Source organism: Chironomus tepperi, unplaced genomic scaffold (genome assembly GCF_022539635.2).
Source record: "Chironomus tepperi strain 1889 unplaced genomic scaffold, CSIRO-AGI_Ctep_v1 contig_370, whole genome shotgun sequence".
In the NCBI taxonomy this organism is placed as follows: domain Eukaryota; kingdom Metazoa; phylum Arthropoda; class Insecta; order Diptera; family Chironomidae; genus Chironomus; species Chironomus tepperi.
In genome coordinates, this window is record NW_027226492.1 from 270,858 (window position 1) to 298,757 (window position 27,900).

At 35.8% G+C, this 27,900-nt stretch overlaps 2 protein-coding genes across 2 annotated transcripts; one reads left to right on the plus strand and one right to left on the minus strand.

Moving 5' to 3' along the window:
* Window positions 1-281: 281 nt before the first annotated feature.
* On the minus strand, window positions 282-11,291 carry LOC139095656 (ovochymase-1-like). Its single transcript, XM_070647046.1, has 11 exons — window positions 11,169-11,291; window positions 9,335-10,265; window positions 9,089-9,165; window positions 8,433-8,506; window positions 7,655-7,731; window positions 6,987-7,599; window positions 2,653-3,662; window positions 1,607-1,785; window positions 1,233-1,306; window positions 1,098-1,174; window positions 282-925 (listed from the first exon to the last, which is right to left on the minus strand). Exons 2-11 carry the CDS (start codon window positions 10,257-10,259, stop codon window positions 306-308), a joined length of 3,726 nt encoding a protein of 1,241 aa, XP_070503147.1. The 5' UTR covers window positions 10,260-10,265; window positions 11,169-11,291; the 3' UTR covers window positions 282-305.
* A 210-nt stretch (window positions 11,292-11,501) lies between these two features.
* Window positions 11,502-27,717, plus strand: Smyd3 (SET and MYND domain containing, class 3). The gene is made up of 4 exons (XM_070647031.1): window positions 11,502-11,731; window positions 23,257-24,399; window positions 25,236-25,398; window positions 26,609-27,717. The coding sequence occupies exons 2-4, from the start codon at window positions 23,451-23,453 to the stop codon at window positions 26,889-26,891; spliced, it is 1,395 nt and encodes a 464-aa protein (XP_070503132.1). The 5' UTR covers window positions 11,502-11,731; window positions 23,257-23,450; the 3' UTR covers window positions 26,892-27,717.
* The last annotated feature ends 183 nt before the right edge of the window (window positions 27,718-27,900 follow it).

Consider the following 27,900-nt stretch of genomic DNA (forward strand, 5'->3'; position numbering starts at 1 on the left):
ACATGGGGTAAAAAAAGCACATGGGGTAAAATGGCACATGGGGTAAAAATGGGGTAAAAAGGCATATGAGGTAAAAAGGGCACATGGGGTAAAAGACACATAGGGTAAAAAGGCACATGGGGTAAAAATACGCATGAGGTAAAAAGGCACATGGGGTAAAAATACGCATGGGGTTAAAAAGGGCGCATGGGGTAAAAAGACACATGGGGTAAAAAAAGGCACATGGGGTAAAAATACACATGGGGTTAAAAAGGGCGCATGAGGTAAAAAGGCACATGGGGTAAAAAGTTGATCACCATAAAAATTTATTGAATTCCTTTCAAATAAGTAATAAAGTTCTTTACATCAGTATAAATGGAATAAGATTGAACATCACATCCGTAGTCGGTTCCATGAAGTGATGCCGACACAATTCCTCTCAAATAATGGACATTATTCTGTACGACAGTCAATCCGCCGCCATTATCGCCTGTACATGCACCAGTACCATCAGCATATCCACCACAAAATGTCCTGTGACTTGCGATATTCTTCAGGGATGGAAACTCATTGTAGCAGTCACCACGATCTCGGATTGGCATGCTGACTTTTGTAGGAACATTTGAATGTCGACCTGACTTTTCAGTCCGTGCAAATCCAACGACCACGCCGTCATGGAAGTTCTTAAGGGGTGCCATAATTTTGGCAATGCATACCGGCTGGATCCAGTCACTAAAGGCAACATCTACACTTAGCTTCAGTACGGCAATGTCTGCATCAAGATCTTCTTCTTGTGGATTAAATTGATTATGGATATCAATGCTCAAGACTGCGTATGACTTCCTTCCGGTTTCGTTTGGATTGTCGAGCTTGTGAACACCAAGGTGAACTGACAGGTCCGATGCCTTCTTTTCAGGTTGGTGTTTGCTACGGATACAGTGTGCAGCTGGAAAAAGGATATATTTTTTAACGGTTTTTTTAAATTAAAATTTTAACGGTTTTTTGAAATTCAAATTTTAACGGTTTCCTAAAATTCAAATTTTAACAGTTTCTAAAATTCAAATTTTAACGGTTTTTTAATTTAAAATTTAACGGTTTTTAAAAATTCAAATTCTTACCAGTAACAACCAATCTTTTTGTAAACAGAGTTCCACCACAGAAATATCCATCAGTTTTATGAACTATTGCCGCAATCCTAAAAAGTTTAAGAATTTAATTTTAATAAAAATTCAAAAAATTTCCGTTAATTTTACCATGGATGTGACCCCTTAGTCACCTCAGTTCCCTCAGCAGTATGTTGTCCAGCAACTTTTGCAACTCCACATGGCTAAAAATTAGGAAAAAAAATAATCATCAGACATGCTTAACCTTAAAACATTGTCTAAACCAGTGCTGTCCAAACTGTGTGCCATGACACCATACGTCCTACGACAGTAGTGAGCAACCTGTGTGCTGCCAAAAATTGTTGGTAATGCCATGAACCGTATGCCGTGTGCGGTTTCGGTAGTGGCTTATCACCACGTCCTATGAGCAAAAGGTTGTCCACCACTGTCCTACGACCATGACCATGGTGGTGCCATGGAACATACAAGCTTAAACAACACTTATTCTTATTCCAAATCCTTACCTGATATAAAGGCTCAAGTTTTTGCTTCTTTGTGTTACTTTTAGTTGGTGTTGGGGGTTTCATAGTTGTGGTCGTCGTTGTAGACTGTGTTGTGGTTGGTCGTGGTCTTAATCTACTTGGTGTTGTTGTTTTTGTTGGTGGTCGTGTTGGTTTGGGAGTTGTTGGATGATCGCCACCGTCTGGATCAGTAGTGAAATTACAAGCTTGAGATTATTGTTGAGTAGATTTCAAAAGGGATGGGGGAGGTTGGATTGTTGGTTGGGGAGTTTGGGGAGTTTGGATTTTTAGGTATCTTTTGGAGTAGATCTAAGGGTTTGGGGGTAAAAGCTGTGCTGGAGGGTTCTATTCTATTATTAGAGTAGATAGATCTAAAGGATAGGGGTATGTGCTGGGTTGGGGTATCCTGTTGAAAAGATCTACAAGGTGGGAGTTCGGGTTGGGTTAGAGGGCCCTGTTGATTTGATTCCAAGGAGTGGGGGTCGGCGCCTGATTTAGGGGTCCTGGTCTGAGTAGATCTAACTAGTAGGGGTAATGGTTGGATTGGGAATGGTCCAGTTAAGTAGATCTACAACGTGGGAGTAGGAGCTGGTTTTGGGCTATCCTCTTGAATAAATGTAAAGGGTTGGGGTCTATGTTGGGGTCTAATTTGGGGTCTAGGTAAGGATCTGGGTTGGAATCTGGGTTGGGGTGTATGTTGGAGTCTAGGTTGGGGTTTGTGTTAGGGTCCAAGTTGGCGGCTGGGTTGGAATCTGGTTTGGAGTCCAAGTTGGGGTTTGGGTTGGGTTTTAGGTTGGGGTTTTGGTTGGGGTTTGGGTTGGGGTTTGGGTTGAGGTTTGGGTTGGGGTTTGGGTTGCAATCTGGGTTGAAATCTGGGTTGGGGTCCGATTTGGGGTCTTGGTTAGGGTCTAAGTTAGAGTCTGGGTTGGAATTTGGGTTGGGGCTTTGGTAAGGGTTGAAGGTTGTTTGGCAACAGCCTCTCCTTGCCCCGGAGTAAATCCCACCTACATCCTTATACACTTGCCTACCCCCAATGTACAATTACTTACTCTGGTCAATATAATTGCTAAAGCACCGTGTCAACTTCTTCTTCATGTCCTTTTTCTTAATTAAACTTGTTTTGTCGCAGACATTTCCGCCCATTTTGAGGGTCGAAATCACACAATTGTCAACAAACACTTCCTCAATTGCGTCAATCTTGTTCCTGGTCAAGTCAACAGTATCGAAATTAGCCTGATTTGGAAATGAGTCAGCATGGATGACACTGAGCTGATTACTTTTTAGCAATAGAGTTTTGAGTCCTGTCAAGCCACTAAAGATGGTCGATGTTAGTTCCAACAGTCCATTTCCATTCATATTAAGCACTTCCAGGTACTCCAATTTATCAAAAAGTCCAATTTCGATGTCCGTAAGGCTATTGCCTTCTAGGTTAAGTTCCTTAAGGTTATCAAGTCCATCAAAGATGCCACTTGGTAGATGATTAATCATATTGTATGACAGGTCCAACAGCTTTAGTTCCACAAGATCCGTAAACAGCCCTTCCGGCAGGCTTTTCAGGTTTGAATTAAAAGTTATGAAAATTTTTAGCAATTTTTTAGTCTCAGCAAATAAATTGGTTGGAACCTGCTCGAATTTATTCATGTAGAACTGGATAATCCTTAATTCCTTACAATTGTCAAGTGCGTCTTCCTCAATTTTGGATATTTCAGCACGACACATGTCAATTATCTCAAGATTCTTGAATCGACTGCAAAATGTGGCTGGGAATGTCGTTAAGTAGCTGTAGAATTCAGGCTGTACCTTAATAATGTCCACAAGTGTGTCACGTTCACCTTGTAGATGTCCACCGCCAACATTATTAACACGATCACCTTTTATGTCCAAATCTAATTTACACATGTAGCCGGTAATTTCATCAGTTATCAAGTCACTTTGGTATCTTGATGTGTGTTCGAATGAGCAGTATGCTGTTCCTGCCTGGACTGATGTAGGGATGGTGGTGATGTATAGGAGGAGGAGGGTTAGGATGGCGCTGTTCATTTTGTGGAACTTATAGAGTCTAAAAATGGAAGGAGTATTGAGTTAAAGGTCATAAAGCATCCTCAAGGACATAGGGCAGATTCAGTAAAACTAAGCCTCAATTTAGAGCAGTTGTGGGCAACCTGTGTGACACGGTACTAAAACAAGTCAAGGGCTAATGGTGCACCGAAGGTTAAAAAAGGTTGCCAACCACTGGAGACAATCTAAAGCAGTGGTGTGCAACCTGTGTGCCATGACATACTAGTATGCAATGGACCGTATGTCGTTTGCGGTTTCGGTCAAGGCTTGCCGACAAGGTGTGCCATAAAGGATAAAAGGTGGTCAACCCTCTGCTATAAAGCAGTGTTGCTTAATCTTTCATCCTCCAAGGCACACCTTGATAGTGAGTCATGACCAAAATTACACACAACATATGGTTCCTGACAGAAAGAAAGGGCAAACAAGACCTGATCAACCTGAAAAGTGATGGTAGACTTGATGGACGTCATATCCCAAAATGGAATCCTGTCAATTCTGTCTGCAGGTCTGCTCAATTCGCTAATCAATAGTCAGAGCTCGAAATCAACTCGGATTTTGTATGAAAAAGTCGACTTCGAGCTCTGACTATTGATTAGCGAATTGAGCAGACCTGCAGGCAGAATTGAGAGGATTTCACTTTAGGATCTGACTCCAGTGGAGTCTGGCTCATTGGTTCGACTCCAGTATAGTCGGGACTCCACTGTAATTGGACTAAAGAGTCGGATCGGTCAAACCAATGAGTCAGTTAGTCCGATTATAGTGGAGTCCCGACAGTAGCCTGACTTTGGATTCCATTTGGACTCCAACTCCAACAGCCTTGCCAACTCTGCCTACAATATTTTTGGGATTCACTTATTCTAATCAATTCCTCTGTACCCTTAAACATAACACAATATTAATCTCAGTACTCTCGCCTTTCAAACATGTGTGGATTATAATACCAAATACTCGGAAATTCCCAAGTCAGATAATGATATCAATTTTAAATATTGTCCATGCATGCTTTGTTAATTCACAATTCTTAATATTCTATGTTGTCAATACTTCGTTATTTAAAAGCCATGATGAAAGATGGTAGGGGTCATTCACTTATGACGTAATGCGAAAAATGGACTTCTGGGGGTTCACCCCTATTAGGTAATAATTGTAATTGAATAGACCCTTATCAATATTGAAGACACAAAGCTAAGAAACCGGAATAAGACCGACATGTGTCTGACCTGGGGTCAGATTAGTCAAAATGAACCTACAAGCTAGACCAGTGGTGGACAACCTTTTATTTTTAGCGGCACACCTTAATAGTAAGCCTTGTCCGAAATCACACACGGTATAATGTTCATGACATTTCCAAAACTATTTGGTTGGTGCCGCATCACACAGGTTATCCACCACTAGGACTTGACCCAGGAGGCACAGCCAGAAAAGAGCAACGTCGACCGAATTTTTTTTAAAAAAAAGGCAAATAAAAAATTTTTTAACAGATTTTTCAATTCATGGAATGAGGTCACGTGCCCTCATTGGCCACCCCAATGCACCCCTTCCTGGCTTGGCCCTTTGTGATTCAAAATCAGTAACTAATTATTGATATTTAAAATTGATTTGTAATTATTAAGAATCGTTTACTAATAAACATGAAGCTCTTAGTGAGTGAAGGCCAAGAGGGGGAGGTGCCACATCACACAGGTTGTCCACAACTGGGCCTTCCCCTTACAAATTCTCAGAAAATGAACAAATCCCAAATCTCCAAAAACAAGCAATACTCACTCCATTTTGCTGAGAGTTTAATACAATTTACGATTAAGAACAGTAAAGTCAGGATGCAACGTCTGATGACACGAGAGTGAGAACTAAGACTGAATTATAATTTTGAGATTTTGAGTAAATGAGGAGTAGATGAATGTAAAGGTGTATGTGATAATCTCGCTCATTTATTTGCTCAATTTGTCGATCGACATCCTATCCTACCTTCAATGTGAAATTGAGAGGATTAGCTTGAAATGAGCAGCTTCTCCTAAATGTATGTAAACAAAGCATCAATATGAATGGGACATGTCAGTTGATCGATCTGAATTATGGCATCAGGGTACCGTGACTCTGGTATGATGTCCTGTATGGCAACCTTCATTTTGGTCTGTATAGCGCCCTGGGTGGTGCCATGGATGCTCATCTGCAGGTTGCCAAGAAGGTTGCCCTGCATGATGTCCTTACTGACTTACTTACTTCGCTGGCCGTACAGATCAACTGTGATCCATGGCCTCCCTCAGATGTCGCCTGTAACTGGTTCTATCGCCGGCTTCGGCCTGCCAATTGCCAATACCAAATGCAATGCTGTCGACAGCTTCCTTCCAGGAGTTCTTCGGTTCACCACGAGTTCTATTTCCATCCACAAAGTAATGATGTCCTTAATGGTCCCAAAATTGGTTCAAATCTTGAATGTGAATTTATACCGAATCCAGCACCATGTCGGAACCACATTGACCAGTTAAGATTTATACCAGAGTTGGCAGGACTTTGGAGTCCGGACTCCACATTGACGTCCTGCCAACTATGATTTATACCATCGAGATAGTACCGGATCTCTAATTCCTGTAGGATCCTACCTATATCCCCAACTTCTGCTAAGCACGTGTCATTCCTGTTCATCCAACCCAACATGCCTCACAAACAGACTTATCAACAAATGACCGCTAATCTACTTGAATTTAAATGGAACTCATTTTCACCATCATTATCAATTTTAATGACCGCAGCTGACTGAGTATGTGAATGTTAACTTGATAATCGAAATTCCCAGAAATGACGTCACTTAAGACAATATAAGACATTTTAGCCTGAAATTCTAATAGAAAATTCGCTGTTTTTTGACATTTTGTCAATTTTTGAGGGGAAATAAAGTAGGAAGATTAGAGTCAAGGGTGCATGCGTCTAGGGGGAATGAGGGGAGTCAACCAACACTCTGGTATGGGGGATGAGGGGTAAACCCTCGCTTTGGTAGGGGGTATGGTGCTGATACCCTCATCTAAGTAGGGGACTTGTTGGGACAAGTAGTGCTACGTTGGTAGAGGTAGTATTGGAATAGAAACAGCCTCAATGGTTGGGGTAAAGAGACATGTGCCCCTACCTCGTTGAGGGTTGTACTGAAGCATGTACCAGTACAACCCCTAATGGGGTGGGGGTACATGTATCCTCACTCTGGTAGCTATATTAGTACAGATATCTAGTACTGAAGTAGTACTCGATCAGATACCCCCCTACCCCCCATCCCCTCCTTACAGCTAACAATACAATAGCTTCAAATTTGACCAAAATTTAACTTTATTAATTATTAAATTGCTTTATAAAATCCAAATAAAATTTAATATCAGTAAAAATAGCATAAGATTGAACATCACATCCGTAGTCGGTTCCATGTAGTGATGCAGACACAATTCCTCTCAAATAATTAACATCATCTTGTACGACAGTCAATCCACCGCCACTATCACCCGTACATGAGCCAGTACCATTGGCATATCCACCACAAAATGTCCGACGACTTGCGATATTCAAAAGATGTGGAAATTCGCTGTAGCAGTCATCAGAATTATGGATGGGCGTGTTGGCCTTCATTGGAACATTTGAATGTGGACCGGATGTTTCAGTCCGTCCAAATCCAATGACAATTCCGTTGGGGAAGTTAGCAAAGTTTTTACCAATTTTAGGTAGACATGCAGGCTGAATATACGTACCAAACACAACATCTTCAGTCAACCTTAAAACAGCAATGTCAGCATCAAATTTGTCCGTATGTGGATTCCAGTGATCATGTGGATGAATGCTTTTGACTGCATATGATCGTTTACCAATGTCAAGTGGATTGTCAAGCTCATGTGCACCTAATATGACAGTTATGTCTTCGGGTTTTGACTCATGTGACTTATCAAGGATGCAGTGAGCAGCTGTAAGGGATATAATTGCTATAGAACAGGGATGTGGATATGGATAAGGTCAAACCTGTAACAACTAGTCGTTTAGTGATGAGCGTTCCACCACAGATGTATCCTTTAGTATTGTCAGCCAATGCAGCGATCCTGGTTGTGAGGAATTAAGGTTTGATTAATGTCTGAATAGCACAAGTCGGATGATTGATCGAAAGGTCGGATCCAGGATGACATGACTCTGACTTGGTGTTGGATACGGTTCAGAGTGAATGTAGTCCCGGGATTCAATCCGAGATTGCATACAAATCAATCCCGGGATTGAAATTCCTAGTTTAGAGTTGGAAGGACTCGATTTTAGAGTACTGCCTTACAAGAGCTCAGATACTATTTGATTCCGGACTCTACAAGAGTCCAATTCGAATTTCAATTCCAATTCCAATTGAATCTGATTCCAGTGGAGTCTGGACTACAAAGTCAGACTTCAGACTAGTCCGGACTCATATGTCAGGACTCTTGGACTCCGGACTCATATGTCTCAGTGCTAATATGGCTCAGAGAGTCCTGAGTCCTGAGTCCAGCCAGGTTGGAGTCAATCTGAGTCCATATGAGTCCAGACTCGCAGAGTCCTGCCATTACAGTCCAATGAAGTCTGACTTCCGGAGTCCAGTCAATTCTTAATCAGTTTAGCGTCAAACATATGCTATAACTAGTTGATGTCCAGTTGTTGACTTGCTCTAACATATTTCTGACTATTCTGGGATGTCAGAGTCACCCCGACCTGGTGCTGGATTTAGGATTGATCACCCGACTTGTTATTTTCAAGATAAAACAGTCATTTTAAGATATTTTACCATGGATGAGTTCCCTTGTTGACCTTAGTGCCTCCAATGATCGTCTGAGTTCCAACTTTTGCTCTTCCACAGCCCTGTTTTGGTAAAGAAAGTGTTAATATCATTGCTTACTATTAGTTATTGTAAATTGAATATTTCCTCAACCCTACAAAAGTTGGCAGTTATCTAATGTTTTTTTGGAAGGATGGCCAAAACTAGAATTTTCCTAATAATTCCCGGGAACGGACTCTTTTGAAATTTCTCGAAAAATTCATGGAAATTCTGGATTCTCCAGAGGTAGCCTATAAAAAGGCCAACTTTGAGCTTGTCCCTTCTTATCAATATCTCAATTTCCATTATTTGAGGCTCTTTACTTCCCCCACAACCCACCATAAGAGCTTTTCCTAATAACTAGTGTTTGCCCACAAATCACAGCTCCCCTCTAGGGGAGTCTGTGCCTTACAATTCGTCCAAGGCTGCAGATCGTCAATTCTTTGCCTGCAGCTCTCCAATTTTAGACGAACCATAATAAGCTCTAACATACAATCATGTACTTAATAGTCAAATTACGGTACCAATGAGCAAGCTCTCTAGGTACCGCATGGAGCTCATTAGATACCGTAACGTGTTCACTAAGCATATGCTTGTATATTACAGGAAGTGAATGACCTTCTTACCTGTATCCATGGAGTAAGTCTATTTTTAGCTGGTCTGGATGATGCCCTTTGGGGTGTGCTGGTTGTTGTTCTGGTATCTGCAAATAAATTTGTAATTATAGTATTCACAATAGTTCCAAAGAACTCATGGAAAGAAGCTGTCACACTTGGAACTGGTAATTGGCAAGCGATACAGCCAGCATCAGGTCCTGAGCCTTAAGCACATCAAATTCCAACTCAACCCTTCAATCCCTGCCTATTACTCACTCAAATCCCTATAATTCCTGAAGCAGCTATGCAGCTTTTGCCTCATTTGATAGTTCCTGATTTGTGTGTCACGGGCACAAACATTCCCGTCCATATTAAGCTCAACAACTCTACAATTAGCCACAAAAGCTTCATCAATTGCCTCAATTTGATTGCTTGTAAGTGAAATAACGTCGATGTGTGCATTTTGTGGAAATGAAGCAGCACGGATTGTTGTCAGCTTATTGTACTGCATATAAAGGTTTTTGAGGTTATGTAAATTTGTGAAAATTCCATTCGGCAGGTCGGCAATGTCGATGTGATTTAAATAAAGTGTCTCTAAATTTTGGACATTTTTAAATAAATTTTTGTCCAATTTTTTAAGTTTGTTGCCATCAAGGTTGAGTTTCTTGAGGCTGTTGAGGTCATCGAAGGTTCCAGACGGAATTTGTGTCAATCTGTTCCACGACAAGTCCAAAATAGTCAACAATGTCTGTCCAGCTAGGAAATTTTCAGGCAATACCTCAATTTTGTTGATTTTGAGCATCAAAATCCTCAAATTTCGGCATTGGTCAAGCGATCCATCCTCAATGGTCTGCATTTTAACATCACTCATGTCAATAAGCTTCAAATTTATGAACTTTTTACAGAATATTCCTGGATATGACGTCAAATAGGACTGACCAACTCCGGATACATTAATAATGTCGACGTTGATGTCTCGGAGTCTATTTTGATGAGTTCCACGAATTTGGGTCACTTGGTTGCCGTAGTTGATTACATCAAGGGTGCACATGTATCCAGAGATAGGATTGGATGAGATCCAGCTATTGTAATATGATGAACGTTCATATACGCAAGTTGCTGAGCTGGCTGAAGCTGAAGATTTGAAGGATACGACTGCATATAGAGTTAAGAAGACGAAGATGATGGTTGTGGTCTTCATGCTTCGCTGTGAATAATTAGATACATCAATTAAGGTTAAAAGGAACGTTCAAAATAGTACGGATCAATTTTGAGCATTTTGGATCCGTTTAGACCCGGTTTGAACCAGAAAAGACAACTTTGAACCAGTTTGGTCCAGCCTAGAGCAATTTAGACCAGTTTAGATCAATATCGACTAGTTTGAACCATGTTGGACTGATTTAGACCAGTTTGTACCAGAATTAACTAGTCTGGATCAGTATGGACTAGTCTGGCCTAATTTTAAATGATCCAGAGCAATTTGGATCAGTCTTGACTGGTTTGAATAATTCTGAACGAGTCGAACCTAGCCTGAACCTGGTTGGACTATTTTAAATCAATTGGGACTAATTAGGACTAACTTGAACCTGCCTGGATAAATATCTACCAATTTGGACGAGTCTGGTCAAAATAGAATTAGTCCGGACTAATAAATACGAGTCTGGACTGTACTCAACCAGTTTAGACTAATTATGGCTAATTTTGACAAATATCTGTAAATTTAAATTATTTGGAACCAATGTGGACTAGCTTGAAATTGTTATGTACCAGTCTAGACCACTTTAGACTAGTCTGGACCAAGAAGAAGCAGTTGAGACCTCTCTGGACTAGTCTAAAATATTCTGACTTAATCTGCATTAGTTTGAACCAGTTTGCAGAAGACTAAACCTGACTTGACTAGTCCGAATCATTTCAGACTAGTTTTAACCAGCTTAGACCAGGCTGGGCTATTTTGGACTTGTTTTAATCGGTCTCGAACAGTTTGAACAAGTCTAGACCTGATTAGATTATTCTGGACCAAGACAGCCCTAACAGGTAAGTGCCGTGGCACACAATTTGGACAACACTGCACTAGGATAAGTATATCCATTAAGACAACCATGCTACTTACTTGTTAAATCACTAAAATTGAACAAAATTTGAGAACACAATTTATGAATAATTAAGTATGTTAATCTCTGCCCCAACCGATGTGATAAGCACTCAAATACAAACTAAGCCTTAATCAATTCCGCAAAATGATGAAATGGACTTTCCATAAATGAGAGCAAAAAAGTCACTCAAAAACTCAACGACAGCCATAAAATTCAAAAGCAAGTCAGTCAACGCCATCTATTGACATAACCTCAAAGTGACAATAAACAGCCAGCAAGACAACAAACCCCGAGTGAGATAGAAAGACTATTTCTTGCCGGGAATCATAAAAATAACAATGTGTGAGAGTAAAAATCTTTCATAACAAGGAACTGTAGCTTAAATGTGCAAAAATTATTAATTTTAATGGATTTTTTACAATAATTTGAGGATGTTAAAGTGGAAAATTGTGGAAAAATTTGTGAAAAGTCAGGAAAAATTGGTGAAAAATTGAAAAACAAATTAAAAAATTGACAATTTTTGTGAGAATTTTTTAAAATATTGAAAATTGAATGTGAAATTGTTGTGGATTTTTGGAAGGTAAATTTTGAATTTTTGACCGTTAAATTTTCAAATTTATTTGAATTAAAATTGACTCAAAAATGTCAAATTTTTGACAAAATTATTGCAATTTGTGCCAATTTTTGAGTTAAATTTAGTGACCGGTTGCTGCAAAATTGAGCAAATTCACCTCCCCCATTGTGTACCCCCATTGACCCTCCTCAAACCCCCTCTACCCCCAAAACAATCAAACCAAAAATTAAATGTTATTGTTTATTATTATTGTTATTAATCAAGGCTCAGAGACTGAACAAAAAATGTACAAAAAAATATATAAACAATGAACCTTGATATTCAGCACATTGATGAGCTATTCATCACAGATTTTTTAGTCTTTAAAAATAGCAACAAAATGTTGACTCAGTTGGATGTGAAACAAATTGTCATGTCAAAAATAAATTGAAAGAAAAAATGAGATTATGTGTGATAAGATTTAGAGGAGCATGGGGTGCAGTCAGTCATTTTTCCAGGAGGGAAGTAAGAGGGTAATGAAACTGATCTGGAGCGGATCGAAAAGTACCTCCGATTCCTCCTGAACACGAAGTTGATAGATACTAATGTTCAGAAATTAATCAAAAGAAATCACAATTGATTGGCAGGGGTACGTTTTGGACCCTAGCTATGGAAACTTTCTATTAATTCTTAGCACGATAAAGACCGTCCTTCTCTACATACCCAATCTAGGTATCCTTTAGTCTACCTCAATATCTTGAACAAAAAGCACCCTAATCCTAATAGACTTTCTCTGAGATCGAACCCAGAGCGTTTAACCCCGTTCGATCCTCTAATCACTACGCCACTGTTGCTTTTTCACTGCCTTTAACTCAAGATCTTTTACCTCCAAAAAAAAGTCAAAAACCTTTACTTTATATATTTGGCCATTCTGTGTGGTATCTTTATGCACATACAGTCTATCTCAAACGATTTACTTTGGGAACTGTAAACTTGAAGACCTTCTTGGATGGGCTGATATAGTTCGTCATTATCCCGTGATGGAAACTCTTCTCCTGTCTATATCGGCCCATAAGTCATTCGCAGTATACGTGTATCTTAAACAACTTAAGGGTGTCTTAATCATCCGCTTATGATGAGCTCTTGACAGTCCCTAATTCCTAAGTAGATGAGAAATTAGGTCTCAAAAGATCTAGCTCAGTAGTGTGCAACCTGTTTGCTGCGACACACTTTGGAGCTAATACCAGCTAGTAAAGCAGTCCGAACCTATTTTTCATGCATAATCATCTTCACTTTAATCTCTAAGACAGTGTTGTCCAAACTTTTTTCTGCCATGGCATAGATTGATGGTGTGTCGTCAAAAATGTTGAAAAATGGCATGAATCCTGTATGCAGTTTCGGTCGAGGCTTTAAATTGTTCTCGTAAACAACATTGAGCTGAAAAAGCAAACAATCCGACATGAGTCCGGAATTTTAATACCTTACATCCTAGCTTCAATGACCGTGCAGATCAACTGTGATTCATGGTCTCTCTTAGTTAGCGTTTATAGCTGGTTCTATTGCTGCTTGTTTTCTGTCTCTCAGCACTAAGAGAATATGAAGACTAATTTTATCTAGGATTGGTTCTCGAAATTTGGCTTAAATTTGCAATTAAAAGTTTCCACTCTGCTTTAAGGTTAAGACAGCTTTAAACTGGCTTTTAAATATCAGTCTGACTTAAAATTGCCCTAAAATTAATTTATTGAGACGAAAAACGACTGTCTAGATGGAAATAATCTCACAATTCATCACTTATTTCTGTAATTTTAATTAATTGCATCTTATAAATTAACAAGATTTCATCTCCGACTGCCAACTTTTGACTCAGTTGAATGACTTTCCCAGTCTGTGATTCTGGGGTGTAGTCAGTAGTCTTGTGAACCACCTTTGGGGGATATTGAAGATTTTTGGGATTTTTGTGTCAAAAAATGGTTGGAAAATGAAGGATTTGGGTCTTAAAATTTTGACCTCAAATTGACCCCCCTGCATACCCCCCTTGTTGGTCTAATTTCCAACAAATTAATTAAAAATATGAAAATTAGTTCCTAATGATGATGTTGACTATGATTTATTAATCTTAAAGATCCATAAAGGATTAAAAATTCCATCAAATTCAAAAATTGTCATCAAAAAGTCCATATCCAATGCCAACATCCACTCAGCCTTGAAATCGTCTATCCATAAATCACAGTCGTCATTTTAAAGACCCAATTAATTAACAAAATACACAAAAAATGTGAAAATGTCCACGAGACTCAGGAAGAGAAGTGAAACCTTTTTCATTGTGCGTCAGTTCCAACACAAAAAAAAGAGGTGAAAAAAATGCTTTTTTAAAAATAAATATTAGAAAATGTTTGTGATCTAAAAATAGAGTCAAGATGAGAAAAAGGTAGGAAAAGAAATATTTTTTCGCAGTAAGGCACTTAATCCATATATCAAAGTCACGGGATCATGATGATTATTTCGTAATATACGAGAAGATGTGAATAGGGAGAATTGGAAGTGGTGTGGTGAAATTTTAGATTTTTTTGAATTTTGTTCAACTTTTCTTACTTAGCGGGGCTTGCAACTACTTTAGAATCTATTTTGACATACTTGAGGGGTAGTCAACTACGAAAAAGTCAAAATTCATAAGTCAGGAGCTTAAAACTTCGTTACATTGCATTTGAACCTTGATTAGGGGCCTGCAACTACTCGACAGTCTCTTCTGATGGAAATTTGGGGCTTGCAACTATGCTAAAGTCATTTTTGATCTGGTTGAGGGGCTTACAACTACTATAAAGTCACTTTTGATCTTGATAAGGGGCTTGCAACTATGCAATAGTCAATTGATCTCATTGAGGGGAGTGTAACTACTTTAAAGTCACTTTTGATCTAGTTGAGGGGCTTGCAACTACTCGACAGTCACTTCTGATGTAAATGAGGGGCTTGCAACTACGCTACAATGACTTTTGATCCATATGAGGGGCTTACAACTACTCTAAAGTCACTTTTGATCAAGAGGGGCTTGCAACCACTCAAAAGTCACTTTTGATTAAGAGGGGCTTGCAACTACTCTAAAGTCACTTTTAATCCGAATAAGGGGCTTGAAACTACTCAAAAGCCACTATTGATCTATTTGAGGGACTTGCAACTACTTTAAAGTCACTTTTGGTTTGTATGAGGGGCTTACAACTAAGCTATAGTATCTTTTAATCTTGAAGAGGGGTTTGCAACTACGATAAATTCATATTCAATAAATAAGGGGCTTGCAACTTCACTTTCGTCACAATCTGGATGAGAATTTTATTGTTTAGGGGCATGCAACTATTGCAAAAATCACTATGCAGCTACAAAGTAGCAAATTTAATCTTTATTGCCCACTGTACAGATGACTTGTGTATGGAAATATTAACGATGAAAGCGTGCGATGGAAATGAAAATGTTTCCGACAATAAAATTGGATATTTAAAATAAACATCAACAAATAGAGATGAAGTAAAGTGTCATTAGTGTGAAATTTACATCTGTTGATTGAAATGAAAGTGAAAATTAATGAAAAAAAAGTGAAATTTTATTAGTAATAAAATGATGATCAAAGGATGAATTTTTTTGAGGTTATATACATAATTTGGAGGATTCGTGCAAAATTGCAGGTTTGCAGTCTTGGGTTAACTGTTAGGTACAGATAAATAATGCAACCCGTCGGTAAATGAACGAAAATTCTTTATTTTTTGGCAAAATATTGACTTGATATTCAGATTTTTCATAGAATTTTAAGTCATTTTTATTGTTCTCGACACGATTCAAGGTCCAGCAACAGGAATGAATCCTGAAACAGGCTTGACTCAGGGGCTTTTGAGGGTGGGATGATGTGTAGAATTGTACCCAAATAAATCAGTCATGGACAACCTTTTATCCTTTGTGTCACACTTTGTTGGTCAGTCTCGATCAAAACCGTACACGACATATGGTTCATGGCATTTTTATGGCATTTCGACTAGAGTGTCGTGCCACACAGGTTGTCCACCACTGAAGTTTAACACATTCGTCCCCGATACTCAATTCAACTACGTCAGTTAATATTAAATAGTTACGAAATTATTGACAATTTAATTACTTTTTCGTGAATTTTAAAAGTTGAAAAAATGAACTCAAATTGAATCAAAATTGATAAGAAAATGTCTGGCACTTTTTCCTGATTTATAATATTATTGAATAATTAATCAATTTTATGAATTAAAGATACTAAAAAATTGAATTTTAACTGAAAATCATCTTTTTGAAATTGGTAAACTCGATTAATTCTAAATTAAAACATTAGAAATGATTGATTTACTTTAATGTATAAACTTTAAAGACAGTCAGAAAGACAAGAATTTCAAGTTTGTGTTAACTTTGCAAATTAATAATGAAATAAACATGGAAACAAAAATTTTCATTTAGTACTGATATATCAAAAGTTAAGCATTGAAAATAAAAATATTGACAATTTATTAAATATCTCAAGCTCAAATTCTCAAATATTTTCATCATTTCAACATTTAAAAGCATTTTTGAGAATGTTTTCATAAAAAAAAATTCAAAAAAAAAGTTGCAATAAATGTTTAAATTTATGAAATTCATGGATCAAATGTTGTTAACCATTCCTAGTGACTAAAATATTTAATCAAAGGAAATTGTTAAAATAATAAAATTGAAAATTTAATGGCGAATATTTTAGCGATATTTGCTACGTTGAGTTTATTCATAACAGGTATGATGAGGACAGTTGATATGCTCCAGGGCTTAGCCAGAGATATTTTGAAAAAGTGAGGAGGTGAAAAAGATGGGTTTAAAGATGTAATAGACCCAAAGATTGAGAAAAGTTGGGATCGTAGTTTCAAACAGCCCATCCCTGACTGAAGATTCTATTGTTCTGGATGAACTTTTGACTTTGTTTTGGATGAAAGAACTTTGGGTGTCAATGCCTAGCTTCATCTAGATATGCGCACAGAGTCTGCTAAAGTTTGGGAGTTGTCTGTTATTTAAAAGTTTAAAGAACTCAAGAAAAGGGTGTGAAACTAATAAAAATGATAAAATGTAATTGATCAGTTCCAAGGGTCAACTGCCAATCTCCATTTCTGGCTAAGCTCCTGGAATCCATATTCCATTTTGCATTCCAATTTTGAAAATAAATAAATTGAATATTTGAATATCAAATTTTGACAGGCGTCATTTGTGGTGGTGAAACTTTGTGTACAGCAGTGAATTTACAATTTAACAGTCTTAGTGAGAATATTCAGGAAGATTTACACAAATTTATATTTAATGGTCACATTTATGCTGAAAATATTTTGACGATATTAGTGAAAATTAAGTTTTTTAAAACTTTGGGAAATTTTGATCCAATTTTGAGGAAATCTGATGAAGAAATTTTAAATGATTTAATTAAAGGTGGAAATTATGCTGCAAATTGTGTTATTAATATCGTTGTGTAAATTTATTGATGTTATTTTTAAAATAAAGAAAAATATTGTTTAAAAAAAACAAAATAATTAAATAAAAATTAATTTAAAAATTAATTTAAAAATTAAAAAAAATTTAATTTTTGAGTATTTAATTTTTTTAAAATATTAACTTTTATATTTTTTAAATTTTTCAAATTTTTAAATTTTTCAAATTTTTAAACTTTCAAATTTTTTTAATGCATTCAAATTTTTTTTTTAAATTTTCTTAATTTTTCAAATTTTTTTTATTTTAAAAAATTTTCATAAATTTTTATATTTTTTTTTTAATTTTTAAAGTTTTTTATTTTTATTTCAAGTTTCTTAAAATAAACAAATTTTATAAAAATTAAATAAATTTAACTTGGAGGTGTGTTGATGAATTGAACCAGGCATGGAGCTGCTGCATCTTGTTCAGTTTTAATTGCAGTTAATTTAATTAAATCCACATCACTAATTTCTGATGTTCCACTCATAATGAGTGTATTAATAAAAAGTTTAAACATTTCAACTTGACCAGTCTTTTCTGTTGATACAATTACAGTTCCAATTGCAGTTTGAATTGACACTTTTAGACTTGAAAATATGTCAATGTAGTAATTACAGCCTGAATGTCCACCGCCATGTGTGCCTATTTGAAATAAAATTGTATTTGAAACTAATGATTTTTAATTAAGATTTAATACAAAAATTTCAATTTTTTTTTTTTACTAACTATTAATTTAAAAAAAGTTAATAATAAATTTCTAATAAATTAAAAACTATTTTTTTTGAAAAATGAAAAATTTAAACTTAAAAAATAAAATTTAAGTCTAAAAAAAATAAAAAAATTTAAATAAAAAAAGGCTTTGAAATTTGAAAAACTTCTAAAAACATTTAAAAATTTGAATAAATTTTAAAAAACCTTAAAAAATTTAAAAATTTGAAAAAATTTAAAAAAAATTGAAAAAATTTTAAAAAATATAAAAAAATTTGAAAAAATTTAAAAAATTTAAAAAGGAACTGAAAATTTAAATTAACTATACTAGAAAAATTATTTGTTCAAAATTGTTAAAAATTTAATTTTTAAAATTAAATAAATTTTTGTTATTTAAAAAAAAATTAAATAAATAAAGTTGATTTTAAAAAGTTTATATTAAATTTAATTTTTTTCAAAACTGTACACAAATTAATATATTTTTAAATTCAATACTTACTAGAAATTACATAAACAGCAACAAATAAAAAAGCAAATAAATCTTTCATTTTTAAAATTTTAATAATTTAACTTTCCAAAAACTTTTTAGTTTCTAATCCAATTTTCCAAAATTTCACCCTTTTTATATAATTTTAATATCATTAAATATCGCAAATTTCCACTTCCTATATTACGAAATATTATTTTGAAATTAATAAAATTGAAATTTTATATCTAAAATTTTCAATATTTCATAATAATTATAATTATAAAATAGAAAATTTGTCACGATTTTCTATAAAAAATTCAATTTAGCTGTTTTAATTACAAAGCTATTGACATCCTTTTAGTGATTATTACCAAGCATTTTATTAGCTTGAAATTTCCTTATCATTCAATTATAGCAAATACTTCCTATATATTGACTTATGTCATGTTTTTGCAAATAACCCTGAAAAGGAATTAGAGGCCGTTCACTTATTACGGTCAGGGCGGGACTGTCTGAACCATCTGAACCGTCTGAACTGTCTGAACCATCTGAACTGTCTGAACTGTCTGGACTGTCTGGACTGTCTGAACTGTCTGAACTGTCTGAACTGTCTGAACTGTCTGAACTGTCTGAACTGTCTGAACTGTCTGAACCGTCTGAACTGTCTGAACTGTCTGAACCATCTGAACCGTCTGAACTGTCTGAACCATCTGAACTGTCTGAACTGTCTGGACTGTCTGGACTGTCTGAACTGTCTGAACTGTCTGAACTGTCTGAGCTGTCTGAACTGTCTGAACTGTCTGAACTGTCTGAACTGTCTGAACTGTCTGAACTGTCTGAACTGTCTGAACTGTCTGAACTGTCTGAACTGTCTGAATTGTCTGAACTGTCTGAACTGTCTGAATAATGCGCTTCCGTCGGTCACGGGTGACCACGTCCATAGTTTATGAGGTATAGAGGGGAGGGGTTTGGGTGGGTGTACAACTTGGGTGACAAAAGTGACTAAATTTTGAGGAATTTTTTCACAAAAAAACCAAACGAATTGAAGAATTTTGTAGAATTTTGGGGATGGGGAGGGAGGGGGTGTGGTAGTTGGGGGTTTCGCTCTTAGGATCCGGATCAAATCCTGGATACTCCCCCAATGAATATTACAACACAAATTGTATATCATTTCCAAGATAATTCAATTTTATTCCCACTTCAATTTTCCAAAAAATCAAAATCCCTTTTAAAGATTATAAAGATATGGAATAATGCACAATGCAGCTGCATCTGGATAACGATAAATCTCATTCAAGATACTCCTCTCATCCTGATTAATTTCACTTGAGTCACTGTCAACAAACATGTACAAAATAGTTTTAAAAGCTTCAATTTCCTTGCCAGTCTCAGCTGATACAATTGTAGATCCGAATGAATTTTGGATAGACGTTCCAAGTTCCTGGAATATTCCAAGGAGGTGATTACAGCTTGAGTCACCGCCGGCATGTGTGCCTGTAAGGGAAATTGGATTAAAATTGGTGTTAAAGGTTTGAAGGACCTGAAATCAGTTGTGGACCCAAAATGTCATGAACCGTGTGCTGTGTGCGGTTTTAGTCAATCCTACCCACCAAGATGGACCCCAAAAAACCAAAGGTTGTCCAGCCCTGCCTTAATACTCACCAGAAATGACACCAGCAACAACAATCAATAAAATAGCAAAAATTGGCTTCATTTTTTTAAGTTTTTAAGTGACTGAATACCTTGCAAGATCTGATTCAGCTTCTCGGCTGTACTTCCTTTTATACGAAAAAGCTGTTCACTTCCTTAATGAAAAAAATGTATTAAAAATTGATGGCTTGCACCTGGAAGAAAAAAAAATTTGTCACGACTTTTCCGACTTAGGACAATAAATTTTATATTGTTCCTTAATTATAAAATGTTGATGACATCTTTCAGTGAATGTGTGAGGGATGGATCAGGGGTGTGGGTAGTGTTAGTGGGTGACAGGGGGTAGGAAGAGGGGAGGATGGGGTTAGATTCATTTTTAATGAAATATTCAAGAAAACTGAAAATTTTGTCGAAAAAGATGAGCAGGATATGGGGAAGGTATTGATATTTGAGGTCAAATCCAGTATATTCCTCTGAATCATGCTGCGTAGAGTAGTAAAATCCAAAAAATATAACGGAATCTTTTTTTTATTTAAAAAATTCAATTTATTTTCACTTTTAATTTTCATAAATTAAATCAATTTAAAGTATTAATATAAGGAACAATGCATGGAGCTGCTAAAAATTGTATAGCACTAATTGCACTCAAGATGACTCTGTCATTGTCGCTGATTTCAGGGGAATCACTTTGAACGTATGCTGAAACAATCGATTTGAAAGCATTAATTTGATCATCCTGCATTGAAATGACTACACTTCCAATTGAATTTTTAATTCCTTCGGAAAGTCTGTCAAAAATGCCGATGAAAATTTGACAGCCTGAGTCTCCGCCACCGTTAGTGCCTTTAAAGAAAATTAATTTGTGGTGAAAAAGTAAATTTTTGTTGGAGATTTAAAAATAAAATTAAAATTTCTAAAAGTTAAAAATTTTAAAAAAAAATAGAATTTTTAATAAAAAAAAATTTTAAATTTTTAATTAAAAAAAAATTAAAATTTTTAAAAAAAAAATTAAAATTTTTAATAAAAAATATTAAAATTTTTAATAAAAAATTTAAATTTAAAAAAATTAAAAAAAAATAAAATTTTGAAAACTAAAATCTTTAAATCAAAAAAAGAAAATTACAAAAATTAATTTTTAAAAAATTTAAAAAAATTTAAAAAAAAAATTTAAAATAATTTAAAATTTAAAAAAAATTGAAAATAATTTAAAGATTTAAAATCAAAATTAAATAAAAATTAAAATTTATCAAAAATTAAAATTTAAAAAGTTAATATTTGAAAAATATTTAAAAAAATTTAAAAATTTTTAATATTTAAATTGAAATTTAAAAAAAATTTAAATTTTGAAATTTTTAAAAAAATTAAATTTTGAAATTATTAATATAAATTTAAATTAAATTTTTTTTAAAAAATTTAAATATATTAATTAATTACCAGAAATGACAATAACAGCAATCAATAAAATAGCAAAAATTGATTTCATTTTTTAAAATTTAACTTTTTTACTTCAAACTTTCTTGAAAACTTTTTAAAATATGGTTTAACTTTCCAATTATTCTTCCTTATATACAAAACAATTTTTCACTTTTTTCATGCAAAATTGTATTAAAAATGATACCTTGCACCAGGACATTTTTAATTGCAAATTACTGGATTTTTAATTAAATTTTCAATAAAAAAAATATTAAAAAAAGTTTTAAATTAACTTTACTTCCTTTTAAGGTTGAACCGAGGGTTAAACTCAAGTTCCGACCATTAAAAAATTACAAATTAAAAAACAATAAATTAAAAAAAATTAAAAAGCAATAAAAAAATTGCAACAAAGCCAAGAAACTTGTTGAAAGTTTCTCAAAAAAACATTAAAAAAATTGAGAATCAAAAAATAAGAAAGCGACTTAAATGCTCTATAAATAAATCGACTCTGACGGTGACGACAACACTTTCATTATTTTCAATTTGCAATTTGTAGTAAACAGTTAGACAAAAGTAAATAAAAAGTTTAAGAATATCTCAGATCAATCGCACTAAATTAAGCTCGTCGTTAAATGAATCAATGAGTTCTTAAAATAAGCTTGAAAATTAGTCAGGTGAGAAATTTTTAGCGTGATTTTTAGAGGGATGCGAAATTTTCGCTTCAAAAGATGCGAAATTCTGCGTCAAAAGATGCACAAATTTCTTCTTCAAAAATTCAAAATTCTGTCTGAAAGATGCAAACTTGTGCTTCAAAGATGCAAAGTTCTGGTTCAAATGATGCAAAGTTCTGATTCTTAGATGCAAACTTTGGCATCAAAAATGCAAAATTCTACCTTAAAGATGCAAAATTCCACCCAAATTTTTCTCGAAAGATGCAAAAATTAGGTACAATTTTCTGCTTCAAAAATGTGAAACTTTTGTTTCAAAAGATGCGAATTTTAGCTTCAGAAGATGCGAAATTTCGCTTCAAAAGATGCAAATTTAAGCTTCAAAATTGCTAACTTCTGCGTCACAGATGCAAACTTTTGCTTAAAAAAATGCACATTTTCTGCTTCAAACTTTTTCTCCAAAGATGCAAAATTTTGTTTCAAAGGATGCAAAGTTCTGCTTCGATAATGTTAACTTTTGCCTCAAAGATGCAAACTTCTGCACCAAAATTACGAAATTCTACCTGAAAGATTCAAACTTCTGTTTCAAAAGATGCAAACACTTCTTAAAAGATGCAAAAATTTTCTTGAAAGGTGCAAAGTTTTGCTTCAAAAATGCAAAATTTCTGCTTCACAGATGCAAATTCTTGCCTCAAAGATGTGAAACTTTTGCTTTAAAAGATGCAAAATCTTTGCTTCAATGATGCTAACTTCTGCTTCAAAAAGTGCAAAACTTTTGCGTCAATGATGCAAAACTTCGATTTTAAAGATGCAAAGTTCTGCTTCAAAATGTAAACTTCTGCTTCAAAGACGCAAAATTCTGCGTCAAAGATGCAAACTATTTGCTTCAAAAGATGCAAAGTGTTCTTGAAAGATGCTAACTTTGCGTCAAAGATGCAAAACTTCTGCTTCAAAGATGCAAAACTTTGCTTCAAAAGATGCAAATTTTTGCCTCAATTTCCCACTCCACCCAATCCACGCTCAATGCTCGTTATCTCTCCGATCACTTAAAAAAACGTGCAGTCCCTGCTGCATGCAATTAAATAACAAAAAAAAAGTAAAAAAAATCTAATTTTAACAAGCAAAAAAAAATTTTTCATTTCATTTTACAGCATCCGAAGGTGCGAAGACATCGCCAAAAACTCTATAGTTAAAGTCATTCAACAAAATCAATTACGTACGATAAAGGAACGAGGAAGTCAAATCAAGCCCAATCGTACGACAATTCACAAAAAACAGATCTCAGTTATCGATCAATTTTTGAGTCGTTAAGAAGTCCGTTCCGTGCCAAATTTTAAGTTAAGTGATGAGTAAACGTGCCGAGCCACTAACCAAAGGATCCCTAATCCTCCAGGAGAAGCCATTCGCCTACATTGTCAAATCAAAATTCATCAAAGAGCGCTGTGACTTTTGCCTGTCAACTGGAAAGCTACTCAAGTGCGGCGGATGTCATTTTACCCATTATTGTGGTGTCTTATGTCAACGTGATGCATGGGCTGAACACAAGTATGAGTGCCTATGCATGAAGAAAATATTACCACGATCAATACCAGATGCAGCACGTATAATGGCTAAAATTATATGGAAATTACAATATGGTGGATATTTACAGAAATTTTATTATTCACGTAATGGATTTAGAAAGTTTAATGACCTTATGGCTCATTTAGAGGACATTAAGTGGGATGAGAAGAGGATGGAGCATGTTGAGAGTCTTTATGCTGTCCTAAAAGAATATCTGGCACCAGAACATTTACCAAATCAGACAGAATTTTTGGGTATTTATGGACGTCTATGCATCAATAGCTTTAACATACTTGATGATGACTTAAACTCTGTTGGAACTGGAATCTATCTAGCTGCATCAATTCTTGATCATAGTTGTAATCCAAATGCTGTTGCAACATTTGAGGGACCACAATTAAGTATCAGACTTATTGAGGATATACCCGAACTTAAATGGGATCAAATTAGAATTTCATATGTGGAACTGCTTGATTTGCCCGAGACACGTAAAGATGAACTTAGAAGGTCTTACTACTTTGATTGTGACTGCGATAGATGTAAGGATGAGAAACAGAGAGCTAAAATGGTTGCAATGGCATGTCCAAAAGAGGGATGTAGTGGATATATTGATGTTATGGATGAAAAGTGTAAGGAATGTCAGACAGAAATTATGGAAGAACATCGTCAGACATTTGATGATGTGCTTGATATGACCAAGGCTATGTTACAGGAAATGCAAGAAACTCGATGTAAGTATTTGAATTTAATATGTAGGGATATCCTCTGGAAAGATATATAGAGGCGTATCTAGATCAGTGTCTTGATGTAGATTCAGTATCTCCCCGTATATCCATGATTATACTCGGACCAAAACCTATGTCCATTTCCCCATTTCCTCATCTCCCCATTTCCCCATTTCCTCATCTCCCCATTTCCCCCGATTTCCCCATCTCCCCATTTACTCATTTCTCCATTTATCCATCTCTCCAACTTTTCATTTCTTCATCACCCCATCTACCCATTTAGTCATCTAGCCTTCTCATCATTTCCTCCATCTCCCCTATTTCCTCATCTCTCCTACTTCCTCATCTCCCCATTTCCTCAATTTACTATTTAACTCCACATTCCCTCATCTCCCCCCACTCGCCATCTTCCCATCTAGCCATCTCCCCATTTCCCCATCTCTCCCATTTCCTCATCTCTCCCATTTCCCCATCTCTCCCATTTCCCCATTTCCCCGTTTCCCCATCTCTACTATTTCCCCATTTCCCCATCTCTCCCATTTCCCCAATTTACAATATCCTCAACTCGCCATCTCCCCATCTCCCCTTCACTCCTCCTCCTCATCCCACCCTTTCCATCTTGCACCCGTACCTGGTTTCTTCCAATACCCATCGTGCCATAGTATCAACACCAATACTGCCCCTTCACTCCTTGTACTGCCCCTATATGTCTTATACTTCCCTTATACTCCCTATATTGCCCCTTAAAATCCACATACTTCCTATACTGCCTCTATACTCCCCCCTAGTATACCACCCCTATACTAATCTAATCTATCTCTTACATCTCCTTTTCTTTCCAGATATTGACGTCTGCCGAAATCTCGTGAAAAAACAAACTGGTGTTCTTCATGACAAGAACATCTGGCATCTTAAGACACTAGATCTGGCCTTTGAATCAGCAATTGACTTTGAATCATGGGATGAAGCTGTTGGTTATGGAAAGAAATTCGTTCAGGGACTATCGTAAGTGCAAGTTTATATAGTCTGTAATTAGATTGTCTGTTGATTGGGACTGGATATCTGGGAATGAGAGTCTGGGTGATGAGGGTGCATCCAGGGTTGATTTTGATGGTAGAAGTGTGGGATGGAGCAGATTATGCATACTGAGTGTAGACTAATCCAGTGGTGTGGGTACACAGTACAGTGCTTATCCTTGGATTATTGTATCTATCTTTACCTTATCGTACTGTACAGTACTGTACTGTATTGGACTATTCTGCTTTGTAACGTTCTGTACTGCACTCCGTAGAGTACTTCATACTGTAGCCCGTATTATACACCCGAGTGTACTCTGCACCGAACTCCATGCTATACCCCGAACCATACTCCATTCTGCATCCCGTACTGTAGTCCATACTATAAATCAGACTGTACTCCGTGCTGTGTCCCGTTGCATTACTCGTACTGTACTCCTCAGCTTACTCCGGACCGTACCTCGTACTGTACTCCGAAAAATGTTTCGTGCTCTACCCCATACTGTACCTGACTCTACCTCGTACTGTACTCCGTACTGTAATCCATACTGTACCCCATACTATACCTCGTACTTTACCCCGTACCGTACACTGTACCATACTCTGTGCTGTACCCAGTGGGATACAACTTACTGTACTCCATACTTTATCCCGTCCTGTACGCAATCCTGTAATCCGTACTATATCTCGTTCTGCACTTCGGACTATACCCCGAACTGTATCTCGTACTATACCCTATACTTTACTGCGTGTTGTACCTCGTATGGTCATCCATATAGTACCCTGTACCGTACTCCATCCCGTGCTGAACTCCGTACCGTCCTCCATACTGTCCTCCGTACTGTCCTCAATTCTATACTCCGCACTATGAACCGTACTGTGTGTCGTGGTGTACATAGTACTGTCCACCGTATTATACCCCATGCTATACCCCGCATTGTCTGGATAATCAGTTCAATGACTGCCTGTAAATTCACCAAATCTTTCAAGTCATTGTTCTAATAGCAAATTAAACTTCCTTAAACTTATCCGGCAAACACAGTCAAAAAATCACCGATAAATTCCTCAATAATCTATAAATACCCCCGATCGTCAGTCACAATCAATCTTATAGCCAAATAGTTACACAATCACATCCGACAATTGCACTTTCTAAAATGCTTAAATTTAATCAAAAATTCCTTAACTTTTATTTTTAGCTTCTACACATCGCCACTCAATCCACTTGTCGGCATCGATCACCTGAAATTAGGTAAAATTTATCCACATCTTAATGAGTTTCAGACTGCAATTCATCACATCCGTGAGGCTGGTGATGTCCTTAAAATTACACATGGCGATCAGTCACGACTTATGCGTGACTTTGTGAGACCGTTGTTGCGTGAGACACAAATTATGTTGGAGGAGAGTCAAAGGATTAAAATGCCACCACCAAGTGAGGAGGAGGAAGAAGATGGAGAGGAACAAGCTGCTGAAGCTTAAAACTTTTTTTTAGTTTGATTATTTTTTTGACTTTTTTTTTTGTTGAATTCTTAGGAATTTAATAACTTTTTTTTATTATTTTAACTATATGGGGGACTTTATGGGGTATGGATGGGGCCTGGATGGAGGTGTGGGACATGGGTTGGCAGGACTTGACTGGAGTTAGACTCCAAATGGACAACAGAGTCCTGTCAACTCTGTGCGGAACTAATTCAATAATTTTTTGAACATTTTTGACAATTTTACTAAATTTTACTCAATTTTGTTCAATTTTTGGACATTTTTTGATCATTTTTGATCAGTTTGATTAGTTGCACACCCCTGAACAGCACATGAGTAACAATTTGCATGACATAGACTGTCCAAGATTAAATAAGACAATTTTTTGGGCAGTTTTTTTGAAGATTTTGGCTACATATCCCTAACAGACAAAGAGCATACTCTGACTATACTCACTATTGTGTGTATGCTCATTTGTATGAAAGAAGCGTGCTTTGAGTATGCTCATTAATCTGAGCATGCTCTTTGGATGTTAGGGATAAGCAGTCTATACTGTGTCGCTCGGGACTCTCCTAATGGCTACCTAAGACTTCCTAATAATCAGCCATCAAAAACATAGAGAACATAGCTTAACATCCATACCTTAAAAAAAATTAATATAATATTAAAAATCAATTGTTATTTGGGTACGGTACCTTGAATTGTTTTGGGTCAGAACCCTTTGAATATAATGTTTATGGATCTATATATGGACTATATATATATATATATGTGTATGTAAATAGAAGAAAATAAGAAAAAATAAATAAAATTTACAATAAAATAATTTCAGATTTTTTTATTTTATTTACAATTTTGAAAGATTTTTAACAAAAATTTAAAGTTATTTTACACAAAAAATTAGGAAATCGGAATGGATTTTTAAGAGTCACGATGACATTGTTGATTTTCAGGTGTCGGCATTGTCGAAAAGTTGTAAAAAATGCAACAATTTTGTGAATTTTATTGG